The sequence below is a fragment of the Hippopotamus amphibius genome, chromosome 10 (assembly GCF_030028045.1).
Source record: "Hippopotamus amphibius kiboko isolate mHipAmp2 chromosome 10, mHipAmp2.hap2, whole genome shotgun sequence".
Taxonomy (NCBI): Eukaryota; Metazoa; Chordata; class Mammalia; order Artiodactyla; family Hippopotamidae; genus Hippopotamus; species Hippopotamus amphibius.
Genome location: NC_080195.1, coordinates 21285414 through 21311926, shown reverse-complemented (window position 1 = coordinate 21311926; position 26513 = coordinate 21285414). Strand labels below are relative to the sequence as shown.

At 46.0% G+C, this 26513-nt stretch overlaps 1 protein-coding gene across 1 annotated transcript in view; it reads left to right on the top strand.

Annotated features, from left to right (window-relative positions):
* PRAG1 (PEAK1 related, kinase-activating pseudokinase 1) overlaps positions 1-25631 on the top strand; it is a 46944-nt gene extending 21313 nt beyond the window's left edge. The window contains exons 4-6 of the mRNA XM_057697887.1: positions 5239-5396; positions 15916-16655; positions 23231-25631. Coding sequence (XP_057553870.1) covers positions 5239-5396; positions 15916-16655; positions 23231-24415 — 2083 coding nt within the window. The 3' untranslated portion in view covers positions 24416-25631. The remainder of the gene's footprint in view (positions 1-5238; positions 5397-15915; positions 16656-23230) is intronic.
* Positions 25632-26513: the final 882 nt, after the last annotated feature.

Below are 26513 nucleotides of genomic sequence, written 5' to 3'. Positions count from 1 at the left end.
TCCCTATTTTCCTGTGCTTTTGCAGGAAGTGCATTTTATAGAAAAGTCAGAGAGGAACTGAGGGGAAACGGAGAGCTCTCTGAGCTGGTGAATTCACAGCAGGCTGACAGGGCACTCTCGCCGCCTCTGAAGCTGGCCCTTCATCCTCAGGGCTGCTCCACGGGACCCCGCAGTCACTGGCCCAGCCCGTCCCCGAGCCCAGCTCCTGTCCCCCGCAGTCACTGGCCCAGCCCGTCCCCATGATCATCCGCACGGCACCGCAGGCTGAAGTCCGGGATGGTAAGAGGCTCTTGCTCTTTGATTTAGACATGACTTGATATATTAGCGTCTAAACTAGTCTGTTTTCACTTCCTGGTAATTTAAACAGGGTATATAGAGTTTTCTAACATGTTCATGCTTTCAGAGCTACCTGCAAGGGTTTCTCCAAAAGACTAAACGTATCAGTGAAGTTGACCAATCCAAAGACTGGGTGGTGTGATTGTGTACCAGGGTCTGAGAGCTAGTCTAAAACTGCACTCTGGCATTATGTGACTTTTCATATCTTCTACTCCAGAGGCAAGAAGTTCTCAACCAAATGGTTGTGAACTAAGCCAAAGTCAGGGCGGTGAGAATGAAAATTTGCCTTGGTCACACTGTAAGTTGTGCTGCCTTATGAGGATTCTAGCAGCCGTGTGAAGTTTGAGATACAGTCTCTGCCCCACACTGGGGTCTGGTGTCGGTTAAGGACTTCGGACATTCTGAAAACCCGGGGGGTATTTTTAGACTCGGCTTTTTCCTACGAATGAGGAAGTCTGGCAGATGGCTCTTCCGGCTGGATTATTATTATTATTTGCAGCTTTTTACCAATACAGTATGGAGAAAACTCTGGCAAGGCTTCTTTCTCTAAGGACAATTGGGGGAAAAGCCATTCTGCAAACACTGGGCAGCAGCTGCAGGGCTCAGATCTCTGAGGACGCTGTGCCACTGGCTGTGTGTTTCACGCTGCTCTCCTGTGACTGTGTCTAATCAGCGGTGGGAGGCAGGGAAGGAAGTCTGAGCAAGAACAAGTCATTTATCACAGTGCAGAGCAAAGACATCTGTGTGGGCCAAGCTCTCACTGCAGCTGATAAGAGAGGAAAGACTAGAGTGTGTGGTTTTGGCCCCATGAAACCACTTCCTTAAATAACATGACTTCAGAGTTCATCTTACAGATGGTTTGCAATAGTTTTATGAAAGGCAGATCACACTATCATTAATGAGGAAAAAGTGCCTTTAAAAAAGAATAAGTATAGCCTTGTTATACGTTGCTGAGTGCATTTGGATCTGACAGGACAATCCATTAGGGCTCAGAAAAGTCACCTTTGGAATAGTAAGCCTCTTGCAGGGATTCTGAAGAAATCTATTGCACACACAGATTGGAGACCCAAAAACAACGTTGTCAGTCTCTGCTTTGATGGTCAGCTTCCCCTTTCATTTTCAAATCTGGTGTGTTTTTATTCATTGGATAATTAAAGTGGCGATTCTTTAAGAGAGCAGATCATGCAGGTTTTCAAGGTCGAAGATACTTGATGCAGTTCATATGAAAGATTTAAGAGAAAGGGTCACCCCTTTCTTCCTTCTTTACATCTGAGCATCCCAACTGCCTATTGGGTTTTAGTTACTGGTTGGGAGCCTGGGCTTCTTGAGCTTTTTTGGTAGAGAAACAGTAGTAATATCCCCAGAAGCCGTGAAAACATGAAAATTCCACTTGTGGCTTGGCTACTAAGATTTACCAAAGTCTACATTTGGAGGCTTCCCACTTCCCTACACACACACACACACACACACACAGAATTTATCCTGCAGCCACAGGAACAGTCTGATTTTGTTTGCATTCATTTGGTGGGGCTTCAAAGCTTGACTTGTCATAGTGACTAGATGCAGAAAAATTAACCCCCACAGTCTCAGACAAGTTGTTAGGACTGAGAAATAACTTTCGCCATCCATGAGGCTATTCTCTGGTGGAACCAATCCCCATAGAGCCTATCTGTCCCATGGGACTGATGGACATCTCCCTGTGTCATCTCTGTGTTCCTTGCCTTTCAGAGGCTCAGCAACAGGTCAACAGGAGTGGCCATCCCTGAACTCATACAAGCCCTAGTGATTTTCTTTCCTTCTTTTTAGAAATGAACATTTCTGTGTTCATTTTCAGCTTATCAGTTATTTCAAGCACACAATGAAGTTCAAAGAATAATTTAACTCACCTTCATGTGTCCCCCTAAGATTTTTTCAAATATTAACATTTGGTATCTGTTTTGGATATTTTAAAGTAAAATATTACAGGTACAGTGAAAGATCTCTCCCTATTCAATTTCCATTTCAATTTCTGCTTGCTACCCAGAGTCATCACTGTCTTGAAGTTGATGAGTGTTATTTCCATTTTACCACATATATGTAATATAAAAAATATATAGCATCATTATGTTTTAAAAGTATATGTAAATGATATCACACTTGAGCCTTTTGCAAGCTACTTTAAATATTCAGCATTTTAAGAATCATTTTCATACTGGTACATTAAAATGAAGTTTATTTTTTGAATACTATGTAGTATTCCATTGTAAGGTTATACCACAGTGTATTCATGCTTTCGTTGAAGGACATTGGACTGATTTTGTTTTTGCTGTCAGTAACACTGAACAGTCTTATCCATATATGAGTTTTTCTAGATCTGTAGCGCACGGTGCGGTAGCCACTAGTTAAAATGATGTGGTTAGTGTAAATTGCAATGTGCTGTAAATATAAAATACGTAGCAGATTTTGAAGGCTTAGAATGAAAAAATATATAAAATACCTCATTAATAATTCTATATTCATTGCATACTGAAATTACAATATTTTTATGTATTTTGTGAAATAAAATACATTATTAAAATCAATTTCATCTATAATTTGGCTACTAAAATGTTTTTAATTTTGTGTGTATATTTATATATATACACACATGTATATATATATATATGACTTGCATTATATTTCTATTGAACAAGGATGTTCTAGATCAGGAGTCTGTAATCTACCACCCACAGGCCAGCCATCTGTGTTTGTGAATAAAGTTTTACTAGAAAACATAGCCATTTGTTTACACATAGGCAATGGCTGCTTTCCTGCTCCAATAGCAGAGTCGATACTTGCAACAGAGACTATATGATCTGTGAGCCTAAAATATTTACCATCTGGCCTTTAAGGAAGAGGTTGTTTATCCCTATTCTAGAACAATGATTTTTAACCTTTTTAAACCAGGTTTTTAAAATATATTGTAAAGAACTGTATTTAATATTGTGATCTCTCACTCACACACACACACACACCTCTGAAAGAAATGTTTCACAAAACAAAGTTTCACTTACTCTATATTTTCATATTTTTTTCTGGTCTGTTCTTGTTAAAATAAACTGCTAGTCGGTAAACTGCCTTGACTCATGAAATTGACTGGGCCATTCATTCTCTACTAGTCATTTGAAAATCATTGTTCCCTTTGCATCTGGCACCTGAGCATTTTTCTTTCTTTTAATGCTTCACTGTTGTACATAATTGTGTGTGTGCATGCATGTGTGTGTCTGTATAGTCTCACACATACACACATTTATGTGTTTCTTAGTTTTATCTATTTATATACATTTCATCTAGTGTTTCTCCACACCAGCTCAGCAGCTATGGTGCTGGAATTTCTTGGCAACTTTCTGAGCCTGAAGACCCAGAGGCTCCAGACGCCACCTTGAAGAGGGCAGCGTAGTTGGTTCACTGTAGATCTGGCTTTTCTCCTAGACTGAGGACTTGTCATTATTCACAACTTCCTATCTTGGCTTCATCTGCGAAAGCTGTTATTGATGGATCTGATACAGATGAAAATATTTTATGAAACTTTCTATGATTATATTTTGCCAAAGAGTAAAATAAAGACAGTCTACTGCCATAGCACTTCCTAAAGATGTCATATCCCTAAGGTCCCTACAGTGACATTGAAATACAAAGAACACTATTTGTTGTAACACTGCCATCACTGTCACACTTATGTGTAATAGCTTTAAAATGTTTTTTTTTTTTAATGTGGTTCTAAGGGTTGGAGGTGGGGAGAGAGACATATTTCTAGAAAGCACATTTCACGGAAGCAAACTTTCTCTAAAATTTTCTGTTAACAAACAAGGGATTCCAGTGCCGGTGAGGACCAGTATAGGACTGGGTAATGTTGAACACAAAGAACGATTGATACATTCTTGGCTGTAAGGTCATATGCATCAAATAAGGCAGTTCTGATACCAAGTCAATACTGTATTGTGTATTTCCTACAGCAGATATTGAGATATAGATCTGCCGTAGTGGGAGCAGGAATGTCATCAGGAAATATCAGTTCAGACAAATCTGGGTTACCACCAACAGGGAAAGGGCTGGATTGATTCTGGTCTGTCCCACTGCATGGGGAAAATGTCAGGTCAGAGTGAATATTCATGTAGTCCTTGGAAAGAGGGAAAGAGAAATCAATAAGCTAAACCTTCTACTTAATAATGAAACTGTTTTCTCCCGGGCAAGTTCCTTTTTCTGAACTTGGTATTCCTGTCCCTGATGGCTCGGTCATGCTGTTTTAGAGACACAACCAAAGATTTCATAGGAAGCCTCAGGGAAGATTCGTTCCATAGTTCTGGATTAAGGGTTATGTTAACATGGTTCCATCTAAGTATTGCACTAGATGTCTGGTTAAAATTGAAATAACATTTTCCTTAATTCCAAGGAATAAGCTGGACCCTTTGAAGCTATGTCAAGAGAGTACCAGGCACAAAAGAAATCCCTTGTTTTTGGTCTGAATTTGCATTCCCTTGTCCTGTGATCTTGCGGCACCTACCTTATCTCTGTATATCTCTATACATTGGCTTGTATGATGATGTTCAGTTTTTCTTTGTAGAGATGTTACACAGGATACAGTAGATGACATAAAGGTTTTGGCAGACCGGGCCAGAATATGAAGGCAGTTCCTCCCAAATCATGATTTTGGTGCTTTTCTAAATTTAATAGTCTTACTTCTTAACCACACTTGAGAAATTGCCTGCCATTCATGTGCATAAGGTTTCAGGAGAGCCCCTGTCCTCTCTTCCCCGAATCATTTTTTCAAAACTTGCTGGCACTGATTAGCCTTCCAGACCATAGTAGCTTCATAATTCATTGGCTAGTTTTTGAATAGAAGCCAGATTAATTACTTTTATCATTTGTTTCTACATTTTCCAGGCACCTTTTAAAAATGAACAAGAGCAGCTCTGATTTGGAGAAAGTGAGCCAGGGCTCCGCCGAGAGCCTCAGCCCGTCCTTCAGAGGCGTCCACGTCAGCTTCACCACGGGCTCCACGGACAGCCTGGCCTCCGACTCCAGGACCTGCAGCGACGGAGGTAACAGACTGGACCCTGTTGGAGAGGCCTAGATTCTTCTGAGTCTGGCAGGCCAGGCCTGGGTTAATTGCCTAGATTCGGAAGGGCTGAGCTAGACCTACTGTCTTGGTCCCACCTTCCCCACGAGGTAGACTCTACCAAGGAGCAGTCGACATTTATTCCCTGTTGAATTTATGACAAGGTGCCTCATCCCTTATCTCCGTCTCCGATTACACACAGTGCATCCACCTGGCACCAAGGTGGGAGGAGGCCGAAGTCGGAAGCAAATGGAAAGACTCCCGATTCCTTGGGTGGGGTAGTGAGCCATCTGTGTATAGGTCTGTGTTCCATTTCTGTCCTCAGGATTAGTTCACAGGGGACTAGGTGCGTGCCTGCCACAAGTTCCCCCTCCCCCATCCTCTCTCGCATTCTTTCACGGGCACACACACATACTCGCACACATATGCACACACTTACTTGGACACATAGCAGGTGTTTACATGAATGTGTGTTGAATTAAAGCATGGAGGCTAAAACCTTCACCCTTTAACATTTGTGTGCGTGTGTCCTCTCCCGCGTTTCTCATCGACTTGCCCTAGCATGTTAGCTTTGGATATGTGCTAGCGTGACTCTTTCACAGTCCTAAGGAAGTGTTTCTCCTCAGTAGGCATTTTTGGAGTAGAGGTTCCATTGTGAATTTACTGTCACCAAGATTTTTCTGTCTAAAAGATTAGTGCTGCTAAGACAAAAGCGTATGTTATGTCAGCCTGTGGTTCTGATGGGAAACTTCCGATAGCTCTGACTTAAAAACAGGAAATATCTTAGCCTTTTGAGTGGGATGTGGCAAAAGAGGATTTTCTTTCTCTGCAGATCTTCCTGGGCTTCTATCGTTTTCCTTTTCCCATTCCATCATGCAGAAGTTCTACAAGGCACATTCATCCATCAAGGGCTGGCTGGGCACGTGAACCAATAGACCCTGTGCTGGTCAGCCCTGACCTGCTCTCTCGGGGTTGTGGGCAGTTCTGAGGGAGGGTCTTCCATGCGCCATCGGCCAGCTGGTGTTGGCGAGAACTCGACTTAACTGCCCCAGCACTTGGCTTCTCAGCACCAACAGATCATGAGGTTTGCTCTTGGGGCTCTTATGGTCTAGCCAGGAAGGTAAGATTAAAATACCTGACGTGGGTGGATGGGCTGTGCTAGGAAATTGGGCTGCTCAGAACAAGAGTTCTTATGAAAGCTTCCAGAGAGAGAGGAATCAGTGAGCACTGATGGAAGGTTCGGAGAAGGCTTTTGGGCGGGGGGCGGGGCGGCTGTACCCGAGGCATGTGGGAACTTCGTCCCGACCAGGGCTCAAACCTGCACCTCCTGCGGTGGAAGCTCGGAGCCTTAACAACTGGACCGCCAGGGAAGTCCCAGGGAAGGCTTTTTGAGGAGGTGGAACTTCAGCTCCTGTCTCCAGAGTGGTTAAAACTGAGGCAGTAGTGGGAGGAGGAGGGGACTTTGCAGGTTAAGGAGACAATTCAAGAGGAGAAAAGGCACAGGGTTAGCAGTGCACATGGGAAAAGGGTAAGCCCAGCCTGATACGCTTCAGTGGAAGCAGATGAGGGGCAGTGGGACATGAGGTGGTGGGAGGCTGGGGACTGGATTGTACAACGCTCTCAAAACCAGTTTGTGGAGTTTGGAAGTGGGGAGCCATTTGGGGGGTTATGAGTACGATGGCAACACTGAGATAACATTGTAAATCAACTGTACTTCAATTTTTTTTTTTTTTAGTATGTATGTATTTATTTATTTATTTATTTTAGCTGTGTTGGGTCTTTGTTGTTGCACGTGGGCTTTCTCTAGTTGTGACGAGCAGGGGCTACTCTTCGTTGCGGTACGCGGGCTTCTAAGTGCGGTGGCTTCTCTTGTTGCAGAGTGCAGGCTCTAGGCATGCGGGCTTCAGTAGTTGCAGCACGTGGGCTCAGGAGTTGTGGCGCATGGGTTTAGTTGCTCTGTGGTATGTGGGATCTTCCCGGACCAGGGCTCGAACCCATGTCCCCTGCATTGGCAGGCGGATTCTTAACCACTGCGCCACCACAGAAGTCCCTCAATTTTTATAAAAGAATATATTTTCAGGGTTAGCTCTTTATCACGATCCAGTTATTCAATGAAAGTGCACTTCCAAATTTAGGTTCCTAGATCAACAAAAAGGTGTGTACCTTCCTACCAGACCCTGGCTCCTCAGAGCAAACACTTTCTATCTGCTGCTCCTGTGTATGGCTCTGTACCCAGAACCATGCTTTGAAACTGGCAAGAGACCACAGGCATTTTTTTCCTTTTTTAATGTCTCTTAAACATTAATCTGGAGAATATCCAGAACCGCCGGTCATGAAATGTAAGAAGCCCTTCATTCAGCCACTCTTCATTAGCCAAGGCAGCTGGCTTTAATCTGTTATTGAACAGTTAGCTTTCCTTCCCATGGATCCTTATTCACGTCTACCTCGTAGCTGAAATATTTACCCATCGTGCCTTTTGTTACTATTTGGCATCTAGTGCTGAAGCTGAGAGAGGGAACCCAAATAGGAGAGGTAGAATTAGTTCAAGAATGTAGTGTCCAGCTCTTTAATATTATATGTTAAGTTAAAAGAGACCATTTGACTGTACATTTGTTTTGTCGGTAAGAATTCACTAATGGAAACAGTGCATTTCGTGGACCTCTTGCCTCTGTGGTGGGGGGGGCCCTGCGTGAGCTGAGGACAAGGCCATTCCAGGGCATAGCATAGTAGTAGTTTGCGTAAACTTTTTGGAAGCTCTTCAGGGTTAATGGTGAAAGTTAGTTTTCTACTATTCAGGTTTTGTGCCCCCTCCCCCCAAAAAAAGTTTTAAATCTTATGAGAAAATAAACATAATTGAAAGTTATAAGTTTGCTGCATTTTAAAAATGAGTTTGTCTGTACTTTAGGTTGACAAAATATGTTTGTATCAATGTTAACATCATCTCTTTGTGCTTGTATGGCATTCCATACTCCTCCAAGGACATCTGTCATCCCATTTGTCCATGTGGGCAGTTCCATTGAACGGTGGGTCAGCTCGGTGAAAGGAAAAATCCATGGAAGCAGTTGTCGGGTTTATGCTTGACCGGGGAGGGACACACTGCCTGTGTTGGGATAGATCCGTGAACGTTGCCAAGGGCAAGGTCACCTGCAGAGGATGGATGGAGGAGGGGGGTTGCTCAGCAGGAATGGTCCCCAGAAGACTCTTGCGCTTTTAAATGGTTACTTTTAAATATGCAAACCTCATATTTGCACTAAGATCACTTTCCGTTTTGATTTAGGATAACATTGCAGTTCAGCTCCACAGGTAAACAAACATCACGGATGCGGGGTTCCCCTCTCCCACAGGAGATGAGTACTGTGTTGAACTGAAAGTATGGGCCGAAGGGACAGATGAGAGGTCTAAATAACTACACAGTAGGGAATATAGTTATAAACTCCCAGGAAGACAGGCACCGAGGCAGTGTTTGTGTTCTGATTTTTGTAACTGGCAAACCAGAAACACAGAAAGTTAATTAAATATCTTGACCGTCGTCAGTTTGTATTTCTCAATAATAATGCCAAGAAGATTTTTAAAATGTAGACATTCATTCAGTCATTGGTTTGATAGATATTTGTTGACTGCCAACTGTGGGCTGGGTACAGTTTTAGATGTTGAAGGTCCAGCAGTGACAAAAATGCCCTGTCCCTTCTTTCACGGAGCTCACATTCTAGTGGCGAGAGATGAGCAGTGAGGAAGATGAGGGGCTAGAGTAGCCAGTGTGTCCGATGGCAGTAAGTGCTGGGGGAAAAGTCAGCCGGGAGGGGGTGGGGAGGGGTGGGAGCACCTGTCAAGGGGAGACGTAAGTCCACAAAGATCAGACGTCAGTCAGAATGAGTGACAGCCTGATCCTCACTGAGCCTTGCTCACCCACTCAGGCTGTTACCTGAGACTCTATAAGAGGAAATAGTATTTTTAAAAAGGTGGTCCTAGGAGTTCCCTCGTGGCCTAGTGGTTGGGATTCTGGGCTTTCACTGCCATAGCCCAGGTTCAATCCCTGGTCAGGGAACTGAGATCCCACAAGCCGCACAGCATGGACCAAAAAAAAAAAAAAAGATGGTCCTAAAAAAGGCATCTACAACTCTCCAGCCAAAAAATAGTGTGTTTTCTGACAAAGAGGCTTGTTTGAGCACTTGATCCTAAATTGGTGGATTCAGTCTAATATATTTCACTGGTGTTGAGACAGAGTCACGGGTTCTATTCTGAGAGATCTATTACTAAAGGATGGAGAAGTTATCCTAAAGGAAAAGATACTCATTTTTAAGATTGTCTGTAGACTGAGACCTCACAATATCACTAAAGCGAAGCTTTGTTTTAGTTTGAGCTATTCCCTTTAAAGTTTTTAAAAATATATTATTACTTCAATAAAGTCAATACGTGTCTGTGATAAAATCCAAACAATGGAGAAAGATATAAAGTGAAAAGTCAGAGTCTTCAGACTCCCAGCTCCCACCCCCACTTGGAACATTTCTTTCTATATCATCCCAGAAATTCTTACCCATATTTTAACTATCATAAACTTCAGTTCTACACATTTTTGTACTTACTGTGTCTTAAAGTCCTTCAAATCAGAACCTCTAGGTCTACCTCATTTTTTTTCATGCTGCATATTTTTTCCTTTATGAATTAAACTCTTCTCTTGTCAATGCACCTTTAGGTTACTTGTATTATGAGTCTACAGTAAGATCCTGTGACATACACAAAGATAATTTGGTGAGCATATCTGTAAGATAAATTCTTAGAAGTGGAATCAATATGTCAAAATGTATATGCATTTTTAAATAGATGTTACCAAATTAACTTCTAAAAATGTCAGTTTATGCTTCTATCAACAGCATGTGAAAGTGCCTTGAACTAACTTTTAATTTTACTGTTAATTTGGAAGAAAACCCTTAATGATTGTGTTTTAACAGGAGAAGTATCATGATTCTGGAACAACACATGGGCTGTAGACATGGAATATTTTCCACAAGCCTGTTTTCCAAGCTGAGACAGCGCTTCTCCTTTTTTGCATGTTAGTTGCCTACCCATCTTGATCACTGTTTCCTGGAAAGATTAAGTGGTCCGGAGAGACTTCTCACATTTTCCATTCAGTTATAAAATGCTAACAACATGCTTCCATTTTCAGACCACGTTTACCTTCTTGAAAAAGCGAGGGTTCCTCTTGAAGGAATGCTATGCTGCCTTCCTTTAAAAAAAATTTTTTTAGAGTTTCATCTATTCTGATTGTGGAATCAAACAAGAGTTTGCACAATTTTCCTTTGGAGGAAAAAATTGCTCTCTGTGAGGTTAGAACATCCCCTCCGCCCCCACCCTTCATATCTTCTGGGGGTAGGGAGAGGGGTTTGGGCCAAAACCTGCAAGACTGCCACTTCCTGTGTGACACTGGCAAGGTGCCTGCAAGGTGACTTTAGTTTTCTCACCTTGAACATGAAGGGACTGAAAGAAGCCACAGGGTGTTGGTGAGGTTTTCTCCATCTGCTTTGTTCCCTCTGCCTTGCATTTAGTAGGTGCTCAAGAAATACTGAGTGAATGAATATATAAATCTGTACAACCATTTCCAGTCAGACAACCTCTTATCCTCATTTTAAAAAATGATCCACAGAACACTAAGTGTTTTGAACAGAAGAAAATTCAGTTTGCTTTCCTTTCCTTTCTTTTCTTTTCTTTTTTTAAGCTCTTTATTAGAGTATAATTGCTTTACACTGTTGTGCCAGTTTCTGCTGTACAACAAAGTGAATCAGCTGTATTTATATATATATCCCCATATCTCATCCCTCCTGCAACTTCTTCCCACCCTCCCTAGAAGCTGGGACGAAGTGAGAGAGTAGCATACACTGTGTTTCTTAAACTGTAAGATACACGAGAAGACGACAAAAATAATTTTCTAATAAAAAAATAGGCAATACACAAAAACTCTGCTGAAGCATTCCTTTACTTTAAGTTGGAGAACAGTCAGACACCAAAGCTGATGTTTGGAGCTGGGGGACTCTTAGCTGGGACCCTGCCCTCTGTCCTCACATTTGTTCTGGCCCAGCTGCTTTCAGAAGGCAGAGCCGGGCGCCGAGGGAGCTACATGGGCTCATTTATACGGTTCAAAACTGGACTGACCACTTCCTCCTGCAACCCAGCTCTCATTTTGGCTGTAGAGAACAATGAAAGTACCTATTAAAACCCAGCCAGAAGAGAGGACTGTCTATAATAAGAAAACCTCACAGTGCTGGGTTTGAACTTTTGGCCTGCATTTCTGCATAGGAGTTAGGCTCTTTTTCCCAACCGTTGAAATCCTGATTTCTCTTGTCTGCTTTCTAAATATAATGGCGCCAAACTAGTATACCTTCCTCTCCACCGTTTTAAGATCCCATCCGTGTGTAGTTTCCTCCTAGAAACACTTTCTCTTCACTGAAGCACAGACACTGAAGAGATGCAGAGGTATTCTGCTCTATAACTGCCTGTGGGCTTGATATGCAGAATTGGACATTGGAAGGAACACTTAGGAAATGGGATTTGTAGCTCATTGGCCCAATTAGTGTGCAAAGTCATTTAAAAAAAACTACCAATGATGTAACTATGATATAGGCAGACTTCCCAGGAAAGTATTTTCCATTCTCACCCTTTTTACACCCTTAATTGTAAGCCAGAATTTGGAAACAGGGTGATCTAACACCAGCATAAAACCAAGATATATTTGACTTTGTCTCATGTGCCCTTGGATCTGAGTCCTGAGAATATGGGCTGTTGGCCAAAGTTTTTCACGATTTTTTAGGCACGTTTTTCTGAACCAGTGGTTTGCCTGTGAATTTTGAGACTATTTGAGGTGTCAAGGCATATTTGTTCCCTCTTCTTTCTGGTTCTTCTAACTGCAGAGGGTGGTAGCTGCCACAAAAAGTAAGAACCTAGCCTCTGCGGGGCCCACGGCCGTGCTGGTGAGGAGGTACCCCATGCAAGAGTCAAGAAAATGACAGAACCAGAGTGGGCCTTGAGCGGTGCCCTCTGATCCCATAGAAGACAGCTACTGGTTGTCTTGTGGTGGAGAAATCACAGTTTCATCAAGAAGGGCCACATGTGGACATCTGTTTCAGAGTAGCCCTAAGAATATTAACAGCTGAGATGTTATATGGTGCTGGGGTACTGGGGGGCAATCAGAATGAATTATGGTCTTTTCACCAAGTGTGGGTCCACATCTGGAGAATGGTCAGAAGATGGTGTGCCTGTTACCAAACTAGGCAATTTTTTTTCGGATGCAAAAATCACAATGTGTGTATGTAATGGCCAGTTATACCAGGGAAAGTGCACATTTCAGGTGAGCCTCACTTCACCAGGTGAGGTCTGAGTAATGCAGTCCTTCACATCCGCTGGGGAAGTGCATGGCTGGAGCCTTCCTGTGCAGTGCCAGCCTCTGATTACTGTGTGCTTTAGGCAGTGATTGTTGGGTGACAAACACCTAACATCTAAGAAAGAAAGAAAAATGAACCAGCCCACATGTTAATCCTTGAAGCCACACCTCCTTCTAATACCCAGCACTCCTGGCCTGACTGAGCCAAGTGGTTATGGGATGGAGATCTGATCAAAGCCACTGACTCACAGTTCCCACAAGAAAGCAAGAGAACACACACAGGGCAAAGGAGAAAATCACTTCCTTCCAGCTGCCTGAACACACACGTTATTGTTTTGTACTAAAGCACAACCGCTTGGTTTTCTTTGGTAATCTAGGGAATAAGAAGTGTTACCAATTTTTTTTTTTTAAAGATTCCTGCTGTCCTTAAAGATTGAAAAGTTTTCCAGCGGCAGCTTGTGGGAACTAGAGATAGAGGAACAGTGGAAGAAAGATAACCATCTGCCTAGAGGTATTTTATTTCAGAGGCAGCTTTGAGACAAAATGCACATGAGGAGCTGTTGAAAATGGAGAGAGTCGCTGAAATTATACACTATTAGTGCTGGAAAGAGCCTTCACAGGGATGCAATCCGGCCAGTTTTTAAATGAGGAAATGGCCGAGTGAGAGTGACAGCTTACATCAGAGTTCATTCCCCTGTGCGCCCTCAGATCAGAGTAGAGGCAGGAAGGGACACGTTGGTGTCAAGGAGAGCTGTGCAGGGAAGGCAAGGAAGGCAAACCAAATAAGGGACTGGGAATAAGCATAAGGCTTAAAGAGGGGACTAGCCAAGAAACTGATTTGTCACAAACTTCCCCGGCCAGTTGGACGGGGGACCAGGAGTCCTGACCATAGGCAGCCTGTCCCTGTTGCCAGAGATGCTGATGAAAGCCCTGATCGTGATCCTCATCACACTCCGCGCCCTCCCCAACCCTTATCTTCTGCATGTCGATCATGCATCTCTTTGCACGAACCTGGTTCCCAGCTTCTGTGTTCAAGGAGCTGTGTATACCAGCTCTGTCCCCCTAGGGGCTTTGCACTGGGGCTTGTACTGCTGTCACTCATTAATGCTGGTCAGTGGGACTGGGGCACGGACATCAGCACCTGAAGACCTGGTCATCCACCTTGCTCCCTCCTGCCTGTGGAGCATCCCAAGTAAGGAGACCCCCCCCACGCCCCCGTGTTGATATGCAAGGCTTGGTGCCAGCCCATTTCTGTCCCCCTTTGGCTGCAGAAAGCAAAGAGGGACTCAGGCAGAGACCGCTATTACCTATTCAGAAGCAGCCCTGCAAAGGCCATGTGCCGCTGAGTGAAGTGACACAAAACTAACAATTGCTTCCTTTGCCTCCACTTGCCTCCGGCCTCTGTTTGCTGTGCATCTTTCATCCTAGTCCTCTTCTGAGGTGGGGGAGGGGTCCAGAGAGGCACTACAAGCCCTGCCCTTAAGTGACACACACAGTCAGCTGAATGAGGGGCAACACATCGTAACTGCCTATTTCCTTGAATCTGAGACCTCTGTTTCTTTCGCATGTTAACCTTTAGGATAATAGGATGCATTTTACAATATATAGATATAGTAAATGTTTTTTTAATCCCCCTAAAAGCTGTTATTAAAATAGTGGGTACATCTTTGAGTCAGTTCTTAGAATGAAAGAAATGAGTATTATTTCAGTCGGCTCTTTCCTGTCTCCAATGTCGATACCTTTTCTTACACATTTTTTCCCGGAACTCTTGTTTCATTGTGAACTCTCCATTTCATACATTGAGACAAAGAGTAAGTGCAATCTTTGCTCTGTCTAGACTGGCCGCCGTCTCACCTTCTGTGACGTTTCTGAAGCTCACAGAAGACCTGCTCTGCGGAGACCTGAGGCAGTGATGGAACTTTCCCAGAACCACATCAGTATCCACGTGCACTTCTGTGGGGACTGTGGGGCCTGGGAACCACTCGCTTTCCCTGGAGATCTGTTTTTTCTTTTATAAAATCACGTTCCTCTGCCTTCTAAAATGTCTATGGGCCTGCCCTGTCCCCCAGGCCATGAGAGGGTTTGTCAAAACTCATAGAATTACACACTAAAAAGGAGGAATTATGCTGTAGCTAAATTGTACCCTCTATAGATTGACTTTTTGAAAAAAAAATCCAGCCAAACCCCACATGTTCAAGTTTGTTGTTGCTGTTGCAATATTGTTTGCAAAATATTAGAAGCAACCTGTGTCCATCCAGAGGTGACTGGTTAAATAAATTATCATATTTGCATATGATATAGTATGGGATAGCTGTTAAAAAGAATTAGATAGACCTGAACATCAGCTAATGTGGAATATCTCCAAGCCATAGTGGCAAGTGAAGAAAAGGAATGTTGCAATCAGTGGGCCCCGTTTGCTCTCCTTCGTGTGAATGTGTGTGTGTGTGTGTGTGTGTGTGTGTTTGGGTTGTCTGGCAGATCTCCAAAGGATGTGTGGGAAATTGCCAGCCGTGGTTTCCTCTGATGAGAGGGACTGGGTGCTAAGGGACAGGTAGGAGGGAGACTTCATTGGCATTGTATACCAGTTGTTTTTTTGTTTTTTGTTTTAAATAAATTTATTTATTGGCTGCACTGGGTCTTCGTTGCTGCACACGGGCTTTCTCTAGTTGTGACGAGCAGGGGCTACTCTTCGTTGCGGTGTGCAGGCTTCTCATTATAGTGGCTTCCCTTGTTGCGGAGCACGGGCTCTAGGCGCATGGGCTTCACTAGTTGCGGCACATGGGCTCAATAGTTGTGGCTCACGGGCTCTAAAGCACAAGCTCAATAATTGTGGCACACGGGCTTAGTTGCTGCGCGGCATGTGGGATCTTCCTGGAGCAGGGCCTGAGCCCGTGTCCCCTGCATTGGCAGGCGGATTCTTAACCACTGCCCCACCTAGGAAGTCTCTGCATTGTATACCAGTTTTCCATTTTGAATTGTGTTCACTGTACATATGTTGTCCCTTCAAGAAATAGATAAAAACAAAATAAACTAAACTGCTGTGATGAGAAAAAAGAAAAGAAAAGTCCGCAGGACCCTGGAACTGAGCGCATGGACCTCTAGCCTGATGGTTTCTGTTTCTCTTTTTCAGGTCCTTCGTCTGAGCCGGCTCACTCGCCCACCAACAGTGGGAAGAAGCTCTTCGCCCCCGTTCCCTTCCCTTCGGGCTCCACTGAGGATGTGTCCCCTGGCGGCCCCCTGCAGCCCCCGCCCCTCCCCCTGAAGAAGCTTGTAAGCCGGGCGGCCTCTTCTCCGGATGGCTTCTTCTGGGGCCAAGGCTCCCCCAAGCCAAGAACAGCAAGTCCCAAGCTGAGCCTCAGCCACTCGGAAACCAACGTCTGCGTCCATGAGGAGGCCCACTTCAGCTACTCCTCAGGCCCCAGTGGCCGCCACCATCACATCTTCTCTGCTTCCGAGCCTCTGGAGAAAACATTCAAGGGCAATGGCCACTTGGGCTCCGCGCCAGGGCTGGCGGGCAGCAAAAGCCTGCAGGGCAGAGGGGCCTCCTCGGCCTCGGCCTCCCAGCGGAGCGTGTGGAGCCAGGCCTCCGCGGGCAGCAGCCAGCTGCAGCTCCACAGCCTCCTGAGCAGCATCAGCAGCAAGGAAGGCACCTACGCCAAGCTGGGAGGGCTCTACGCCCAGTCCCTGGTCCGCCTCGTGGCCAAGTGTGAGGACCTCTTCATGGGCGGCCAGAAGAAGGAGCTGCACTTCAGCGAGAATAACTGGTCCCTGTTCAAGCTGACCTGTAACAAGCCCTGCTGTGACTCGGGGGATGCCATTTATTACTGTGCCACCTGCTCCGAGGACCCCGGCAGCACCTACGCTGTGAAAGTAGGTACCGCTCCCTCCTGCGGTTCCACGGTGCAGCCAGCAGGTCCTGGCTGGGGCAGTACTGTGGCTTGAGCAGTCATTTCCCCTTGGCCGGCTCCTGGAGGAGGGTAGTTTCCTAGAAATGTTCAGTGATTTCACTCTCTTGCCTGGCCTGGGACGTGGGGTAATGCGATTTGTACAGTGAATAGAAGGTTCACTCTCTGCTTTCAGGAACCAACCTACATGATCGAGTTGGATTTAAGACAGTTGCCTTTTAATGTAACAGAGAGTTCATTCACGTAGTCAACGGGTTTCTGTTGAGTGCCTGTTATGAGCCAGGTATTTTGTAAAGATCTGAGTATATAGAGGTTAACATATGATTCCTATGGAGCTTATAATTTAATACGGGAGATAGACAGTTAAGATATTGTTCTTAAAAGGGAGCTGAAAGGATACTTAGACCCAGGCATCATCTTGAACGATAAGAGTAATAGCATTGATAGAATAGTCACTATACAGCTAGACTCTTGGATGGGTGTGTTAACTACACACAGGGTCCTCACAGGGTAGGGAGGTCTTACGGGTGGGGAATCTGAGGCTCAAATGACGAAGTAATCTGCTCAGAGCTAGCAAGGGGCTAAGATGCATTTTAGCTCTTCTTTGTCTTGTCTCAAAGCCTATGCTACCATCCTGTCAGTTAAGAAAAATGAAGTTCAGAGAAGTTAAGTGACTAGTCCAAGGTAACACAGCTCTTTCATCATTGGCCCTGGATTGGGCTCTTGCCAGCACACCCTGTTGCTCTCTTGGGGCGCAGCTCTGAGCAAGCTGGTGGAGTGGTCTGTACTCATCCAGCCCCTCTGGTCTCTGTCGTGGACTCTGATCCTTCCATGTGGCCTTTTCTCATCTTCTTTTGGTGTTCCTTGAGTACCTGGTGGTCTGCGGTCCTTCTATAAATGCAGGCTTTTGCGAGGAGTGAGGAGGGAACGCTGAACTCTTTTCTTCCATCACCTGCCCCAAGACATTCTTTTATTTTATTTTATTTCTAGTTAGAAAAAGTGTAAAAAGTGAACTAATATGAAATGGCCTTGGCAGGGTAGCTTCCTTCTTACCAGTAAGATTTTTTTTAATATTATGATTACTAGCCAGGGAAAATTGCAGTGAGTTTCACTTTGAGATTTTTCTCTTAAAAAAATTAGTGATACCACCATAAAATATAGATGGGAACCCCTGATTTATTTGTTTAAGGGGCTCTGTATAATTTCTCGCTGCCTTCCTGTGAAAAAACTAGGCAGGAAGGTGGGTACTAGGATCCTAGTTCATTGTCAGAAATCAAGGCCCCAAAAGAGTAGATGGATTTCATTGCCTCTTTATATCTAAACTCAGCAGCTCCTTTCTTGTTGAGCTACCCTTCCTGGTCACTCCCCCAACCACAATTAAAAGGAAAACAATCCAAGTGTTTCCCTTCCTATTAGGAGGGTGCTGTATCTAGTAGAGGAAGAGTGAGTAGACCCTCCAGTGAGCTGAATGTGGTCGGCCTGGTCATCACTGGTGGCCCACAGAGCCAGGGGTCTGTATTCATCCAATGAAAGGAATGTAAATTTGAGCTCCTTGAAAGTCAAGGGGATGGAGGTGCTTTTAGGAAGTTCTTTGCTTCTGCCAACCCAGTGGACCTGAGAAAGGGATCTGTGAATAATCTCTCCGCTTCCACCATGAACCTTTCCGGTGTTCTAGGGCATCGGTTACTCGCCCCCATCTCCTGGGGTTGGACCTGGGGGCTCCTTCACTGTCAAGAGACAGCTGACTTCTCCATTTCGAGGAGGAAAGAGCCTGGTGGGACAGGCTTAATCCCTCTTGCCCATGGGGTAGAACGTGATATGGCCCAGGGGGCGGCCACCTGATGCAAGATCTGCTGCTGGATCACAACTTCCTGGCAAAGGGGTTTGGTTTGGTTTTTGTATCCATGAGGTGATGTGCAGCTTGGATTGTAGGACCTCCCGTAACCATGTAGAATTAGCCACAAAGAACAGTGCAGAAAATTCAGCATTTCCAGAGGCTGTTTAAAGGCAGCATGGTTCATTCCACTTGAAAGCTAAACCATAAGGAAACCAGCAATAGACCTTGGTCCTCTTAAGGAGGAGAGCCCCAAGGGTCTCCTGTTTGATTTTGCTGGAGCCTTGGCAGCTCAGGGACCATCTCTGTAATGTGTGAAAAGGAAATCTGGAGAAGAGCTTCAAATATTCAGAGCCTGGGGAACAGCCATATCAATTTACAAATATGCCTGGCGTGGGGGGGGAGGGGAGGCGTGGTGCGCGGAGCATCCTTCCACACGTGCCGCTGTTCCGCTTCATTAGTGCTGGTTCTGGATGGAATACGGTCATCTGAATGAGCTGAGTCTCCAGAAGTGGGGAGTGGGGCTCCTTCCTGCACCGCCCAGCTGTGGCTGAGCCCATTTCATCCGCGCCTGGGAAGCAGGCGCTTCGCTTGCAGGCTCCCACCTGCTGGGACTCACGCTGGTCCCTCTGTTTGTGGGCTCGGCGCCCTGCAGCCTCCAGGAGGTGAAGCCAGCGTGTGTGGCCCTGCTCCACGAATATGGGGCTGGAGGAGGAAAAAAGCCTTTGCTGTATGTGCTTTCAAAGCTGTTTCTTGCCTCAGTCCACCAGAGCTCTGGTAATTAGGGACCTGTGTTAAGCTGGCTGGGCCTTTTTTATTTAACAGACATGACTTAGGCCAGATTTTCAACCACAAATCAGGCCGTGGCACCAAAGTGAGACTTGCTCAGTGAAACATTTGAAATTTGAGCTGAACCAAAGGTTTGTGTGAAGGTCTTGAGCCAAAACTCAAGCACAGACCCCCTGAAAATGAACTTGGAGGGCAGTGGGGAGATGGGATGGAAAGAAGCCTTCCCCTCCCCCCTCCCCCCACCACCCTCACCCCTAATTTGACACTGCAGAATGATCTTGAGGGTTAACATTGCACCCCATCTTTTGTTCGAGCCAGTGAGGAAGCTGCAGGTCTTGCCAGAGGACCAGCTCATTGATTTCAAAAGGCATCCAGGCCAGTTGTCATTCACTCTGCTCCTTCATTTACATCTCTGAGCAAACTTCCTGGAGCTCCCTAGGGCAGTGTCTGCTGGGCCCAGGCCTTTGGTACCCTGGAGAAAAGGGATCCTTGGAAATACAGGCCAAGCCCAGGCAGCTGCGTCCCCCGGGTTTGTACAGTCACCTGCCAGCCAGCTCTGAAATACCCGGCACCACCAGGCATGGCTACAGCCAGACCCACGAGGGCAGTCACCATAGCAACCTTTGCGGGCAGGTGCTCGCCTGGGCTAGGCATTGTGTTTTTGTTGTTGTTTTGGGTTGAGCCGTGTGGCATCCAGGATCTTAGTTTCCCGACCAGGGATAGAACCCTCACCCCCTGCAGTGGAAATGCAGTCTTAACTGCTGGACCGCCAGGGAAGTCCTAGGTATTGCGTTGAAAGCCACACCTGTGTTGTGTCCTTAATGCTCCCAGTGGCTCTGTGAGGAGGGCCACTGCCCCTGAGACACAGAGGAGAAACACTTTGAGATAAATACAGTCAATTCTCAACATTCGAGGATTCCGTATTTGTGAATTCGATGCTGAAATGTATTTGTAACCCCCAATTAATAAATACTTTGGGTGCTTTAAACCATTCCTGGCTGTGCCCAGAGCTGGGGGGTCTGAGTTATCCAACACACAAATGCCTAGCCGAGGTGCTACGTGGGACCCTCTACCTTCTTGTTTCAGCTCTCAGACTGTAAACAAGTATCCTTTTCGTGTCTATTTAGTGCATCTTCACATTTTTGTGTTTTCGTTGGTGATTTCGCTCTTTAAGATGGCCATGCTGAGGGCTGAAGTCCTGTCCCATGTTCCTAAGGTCTGGCAGGCTGTGATGCACCTTTGAGAGGGTGTTAGATCAGCTTCGTTCAGGAGTGAGTTACACTGCTGGTGGCTGTGAGTCAGTGTTAGAGCATCAACAACAACTATGAATAAGGCGTCTATAAACAGAAACACACATATGACAAGGTTATACATTGGCCAGTTGGTGAACATCTTGTGACCAGAGACTTGGAAGAACTTCACATTGTATTTCCCCAGGAGCAGTGGTTCAGCAGTCATGCATTCAGTGTTTGTGGCTACTTAATAGAGTGTAATGACTGCAGATAACAAGAAACAAGGGAAACTTGCCAATGTTTGCAGAGTTCATATTTAAACTAAGATCCTTTTCACTCCAAAGCCCATACTTTTCACCTCCAGAACACTTCTTAGCTGTATAATCTAGGGCGAATAATTTAACCTCTTGAAGTCTCAGTTTCCTCCTCTGTAGTAGCATCTACCTCATTGAGTTGTTCAGTGAGATTTAACGAGATACTACATGGAAAACGCTTTGTAGGTATAGTGCAAGAGTTGGGTGGGTATATGGTGTAGTCGAGAAGCCCTCACTGGAGGGGATGCCGCGACATCAGTATCTGTAGATGGCACCGCAGACAGGTCCATACACAGTGGTTGGTATTTATACGCAAGACTATTTTTTGAGGACCCCTCCCAAATTTCCTTTAGTGTAATAGTGTTCCAGGAGACTGCCATTTAAAAACCGAATATAGCTGGGGGGCTCGGATAAGAAAGGCTGAAGCAACACCTTCTGGATATGTATTCCAAAATCACTTTTGTTAACGTAATAGGACACACTGTCTGGGACAAAATGTACTTCCCTTTTATTTTTACTTCTCTAATAGAGATCACTAAATCAATGTGTCCCCCCACCCCACCCCAACTCTCCAATTATCTTTTTAAAAGTTTTCTCAGAGGCTGAGCTCTTTTATGCCAGGTTTCATGCTGAGGTTTGTAGAGCTGCAATAAAAATCAACCTCTTTGAAAAGGTGTTTGCAATAGAACTTCTAAAAACGTCACCTGTAAGCATCATGGTGCTCCGTAAACAAACACTGCTGTACTCGTTCGAGTGCAGCCACACAGCAGCCCGAAGGGTTATTTTGGGCTTGTTTGCAGGATGATATTTTATAGACAGAGGCGAGATGCCTTTCTTCTCAGGATTACACACCAATCCTTACCTTTCTGCAAAGCACGGCTGGGGTTGCACGATCTCCTTTTGAGAGGGGCACTCACGGACCATCTACCATCATCCCTTTCAGTGTAATTAGAGGGAAATCGAGGCCTGATGGGGGCATTGTGTCTGGCTCAAGACTCTCCAGTTGTGCGGCCACCAGATGAGGGTTCCTGTTGCTCAGGATCCTTAGGTGGCTGTCACTGTCATTAGTACAAAAAGAAGTAGAAGAGTCAGGAAAGACACAGTGTGGGAACTCCCCAGAGGAGCCTGAGATCCTGTGCTTGTTTATTCCGACCTTCAGATAAGAGGGTGCCTTTGGGCCTCTGGGTTCCCTATTCTCTGGAGAGCTTTCTGTTTTCTTTCAGCTGCTATGACTCAGCTTTGGAGGAAAAGCTCATGGCTTCCACTTAGTGGCTTCACTGAAATCAGCCTTGCAGGTTGTGCCAGCTAGTAGGCATGGCATATATACCTGGATCTAGAAACTAGGGCAGCCTGTGAGAATCTGACCAAGTCCTAGAGGTTTAGGGCCTGCACCTGCCCCTGAGATTTCCCAAGAAGGGAACATCCCAGCGGTCAAACATATCTGCTGTCAGGTAGCTGCTGATTCAGGTGTGAGGACTGGGGAGTGAGGCTGACTGCCTGGGTAAGCTCTTATCTGGCTTCCTGAGAATTTGTCCAGCCCACACTGGACAAAAGGAGATGTCTTCCTACCAAGGTAACTCACTCTTGCTGGGCTGTATGATAATTTTAGGTTTAACTTTTTTAAGAAGTTGCCAAACTGTATTCCAAAGTGATGGTACCACTTTACATTCCACCAACAGTATATGAAAGTTCCCATTTCTCCACATCTTCATAGACACTTGTTATTGCCATTTTATTATAGCCGTTCTGGTAGGCATCACCTGATCACTCTTTGTGGTTTTAATTTGCATTTCCCACATGGCTTATGATGTTGAACATCTTTTCATGTGTTTATGGCCATTTACATATTCCTTTGGTGAAATGCCTGTTAATATCTTTTGCCCACTTTTTGATTGGGTAATTTAGCTTATTATTGCATTGCAAGAGTTGTTGGTAAAGTCTGTATAGAAACCATTTTATCAGATGTGTGTTTTGCAAATATTCCTCCCACTCTATATTACTTGTCTTGCCATTTTCTTAGTATCTTTTGAAGCACACAAGTTTTGAATTTCGATAAGGTCAGGTTTGTCCATTTCTTTCTTTTATGGACCATGCTTGTGGTGTGGTATCTGAGAAATCTTTGATCAATCTAAGGTCTCAAAGATTCTGTCCAGTGTTTTTTTCAAAAGTGTGTATGTTTTGGCTCTCACGCCTAAGTCTCTCCATTTTGACCTAAGTCTCTGTGATCCATGTTGAGTTAAGTTGTGTGTACAGTGTGCGGTAGAGGTTTAAGTTCACCGTTCTGCATGTGGATATCTAAATGTCCCAGCAGCAGTTGCTGAACCGAATGATGGCTCTGGCTCTTTGACCTCACTTCCCCTTTCCCCCACAGATCTGCAAAACCCCTGAGCCCAAAGCAGCTTCCTACTGCAACCCTTCTGTGCCCGTGCACTTCAACATCCAGCAGGACTGCGGCCACTTTGTTGCCTCGGTGCCCTCCAGCATGCTCACCTCTCCCGATGCACCTAAGGACCCTCTGTCTGCCCTGCCTTCCCATCCCCCCGCCCAGGAGCAAGACTGCGTGGTGGTCATCACTCGAGAGGTACCCCACCAGACTGCCTCAGACTTTGTGCGGGACTCAGCCACCAGCCATCAGTCTGAGGCCGAGGTGTACGAGCGGCGTGTGTGCTTCCTGCTCCTGCAGCTCTGCAACGGGCTGGAGCATCTGAAGGAGCACGGGATCATCCACCGGGACCTGTGCCTGGAGAACCTGCTGCTGGTGCATTGTGCCCCCCAGGCCTGCCCCGGCTCCTCCCCCGCTCCTCCTGCCTCCTCTGCCACCTCCTGCGCCCCTCCCACCACCATGTCCCTGGCGTCTGCTGCTACCCCCTCCTCTTGCCCCTCTGCCACCCTCCCAGCCAGCGTCACCCCCACCCCTCCGGCTGCCCCCGCCTGTCAGGGAGGACCCCGTGAGAAGCACTTGCCCCGACTCATCATCAGCAACTTCCTGAAGGCCAAGCAGAAGCCAGGCGGCACCACCAACCTGCAGCAGAAAAAGAGCCAGGCCCGCCTGGCTCCCGAGATCGTGTCTGCTTCCCAGTACCGCAAATTCGATGAGTTCCAAACAGGCATCCTCATCTACGAGCTGCTGCATCAGCCCAACCCGTTCGAGGTGCGGGCCCAGCTGCGGGAGCAGGACTACCGGCAGGAGGACCTGCCCCCGCTGCCCGCTCTCTCCCTGTACTCGCCGGGCCTGCAGCGGCTCGCCCACCTGCTGCTGGAGGCCGACCCCATCAAGCGTATCCGCATCGGCGAGGCCAAGCGCGTGCTGCAGTGCCTGCTGTGGGGGCCCCGGCGGGAGCTGGTGGAGCAGCCGGGCACCTCGGAGGAGGTGCTGTGCGCCACGCTCGACAACTGGATCGACATGAAGCGGGCCCTGATGATGATGAAGTTCGCGGAGAAGGCGGTGGACCGGCGGCGCGGGGTGGAGCTGGAGGACTGGCTCTGCTCCCAGTATCTGGCGTCGGCGGAGCCCGGGGCCCTCTTACAATCGCTGAAGCTCCTGCAGCTTCTGTAGGAGGCTCCCAACCCACTCCATGCCCGACGCCCATCCTCCCCCATCCATCCATCCCCCCTTGGAAACATCTGCGTCTCCTGGGAAATGGTACAAATGACTTTCGTACTTGGATGTAATATATATATATATAAGATATAAATACAAAAGACTGAGGATGGCATTGCCCACTCTGGTCTGGCCTGCTCTCCTCCCCTAGTCTTGCAATCCCACCCCCCCCCCCCCCACACACACACACAATTTTACCTTTCTAGCTTATTTCTAGCTTATTGCAAGGTCGTGCAGCCAGCAGAATGAAGCCTGGACTCTGGTCTCACTACCCCATTATGGGATTGCTTTACCCTCTTGTCATGTGGCTATTTAAAAAACAAACAAGCAAGCAAACCTCCACTTTTAATTAAAACTTTTGGTTGAATCGTAAGTAAAGCTCTTTTATTCTCAAGTGCCCAAGTGCGTTAATACTTTTGGTGGGTAAAATTGTTTTTAAGCCCCTGAAGCAGTGGCTTCAAGACCACTTGAACTGTCCTTGAGCTTACACTTCTGGTAAGATGGGGCAACAGGCTGCAAGGGCCCCAGGCATGTCAGGACCAGTTAACCTTCCCTGCCTCTCTCCCCACCTAGCAGGCTCTTATAGGAAGAATTCAGACATAGCTGGTGTGATCCCAGAGTTTCAGAATTTAATCCCACTGCTTGAAATTCATTTCCAGTTTGCTAAAGCTGGTTATCATTTGTATCAGAAGCCTGGCTGAAAGCAGAAGCCACTCCAGATGGTTCAAATGACAAGAACTTAACAGGGGACCACTTAGACAGTTGTGGGCAGGATTAAGAGAAAAACAAAGGATGATGAGACAGAAGTAAGGGCTGGAATGGGGAGGATTCACTCAACCTGTTTCCCACCTTCCATCCCCAGGCCAAGACCAGTGAGACGCCAAACGGCAAGGGGGCCTGGGTGACGCAGTTGGCAGGATCAGCCTCCCTGGGCCGGGTTGGGAAGAATGGTCAGTGCCAGGTGAAAAACAGCCCACTGTTACTGCTGTCTTAGATAAGGACAGGGCAAGAATACAACTCAGGTGTTCCCACTTTCAGACCTCTAGTCCCCCTGCTGTTTGAAGCTCCTTTGGGTTTCCATTTTCAAAAACTCATTCAGGCCTTTCTCACCCTCTGAGATGGCCCACACTCTGTCTGTAGAGTGTGTTTCTCTCTAAATAAATCCACTTCTTACCTCTCACTTTGTCTCTCACTGAATTCTTTCTGTCATGAGACATCAAGAACCTGAGCTTCAAGGCCTGAAGCAAGAAACCTGAAGGAAGTAAGGGAATGAGCGCTGTGGAAATTTGGGGGAAGAGCATTCTAGGCAGAAGGAACAACAAGGATATCAGTGTAGCCTGAGCAATGGTTAAGAATCTGCCTGCCAATGCAGGGCACACGGGTTCAAGCCCTGGTCCAGGAAGATCCCACATGCTGTGCAGCAACTAAGTCCGTGTGCCACAACTACTGAGCCTGTGCTCTAGAGCATGCAAGCCATAACTATTGAGCCCTTGAGGCACAACTACTGAAGCCCAAGCACCTAGGGCCTGTGCTTCACAACAAAAGAAGCCACCACAATGAGAAACCCACACAATGCAACAGAGAGCATCCCCCAGTCTCAACTAGAGAAAAGCCTATGTGCAGCAACAGAGATCCAATGCAGCCAAAAATAAAAATAAATAATGAAATGAATCTTAAATAAATAAACAAAAATGGTCAAAGAAAATTAGGAAGCAGCAGATCTTTCCTCCTCAAAACTAAACACTCAAAAAGTCACTAAACACTCATTTGAAGGGAAATAGCCCAAGACCCTTGTAACCTAAAGAGTAATCTTCCAATTTGTGAACTAACTTCTCAAACCTTGTAAATAACTATGAACAATTTTAAAACAAATGCAAAGATTTTAATGGATGTCCTAGAAATCTAGGAATGTGGCTGGCAACCAGGATGGGGAAATCCCCCAGGTCCCCTTCTCCATATTAATTTCACTCCTTTTGCAAGCCTTCTAGCCTGGGACTACAGGTAAACACACCCACATTTCCAAGCATCCGAGGTGAAACGTGGGGCTTTGGGG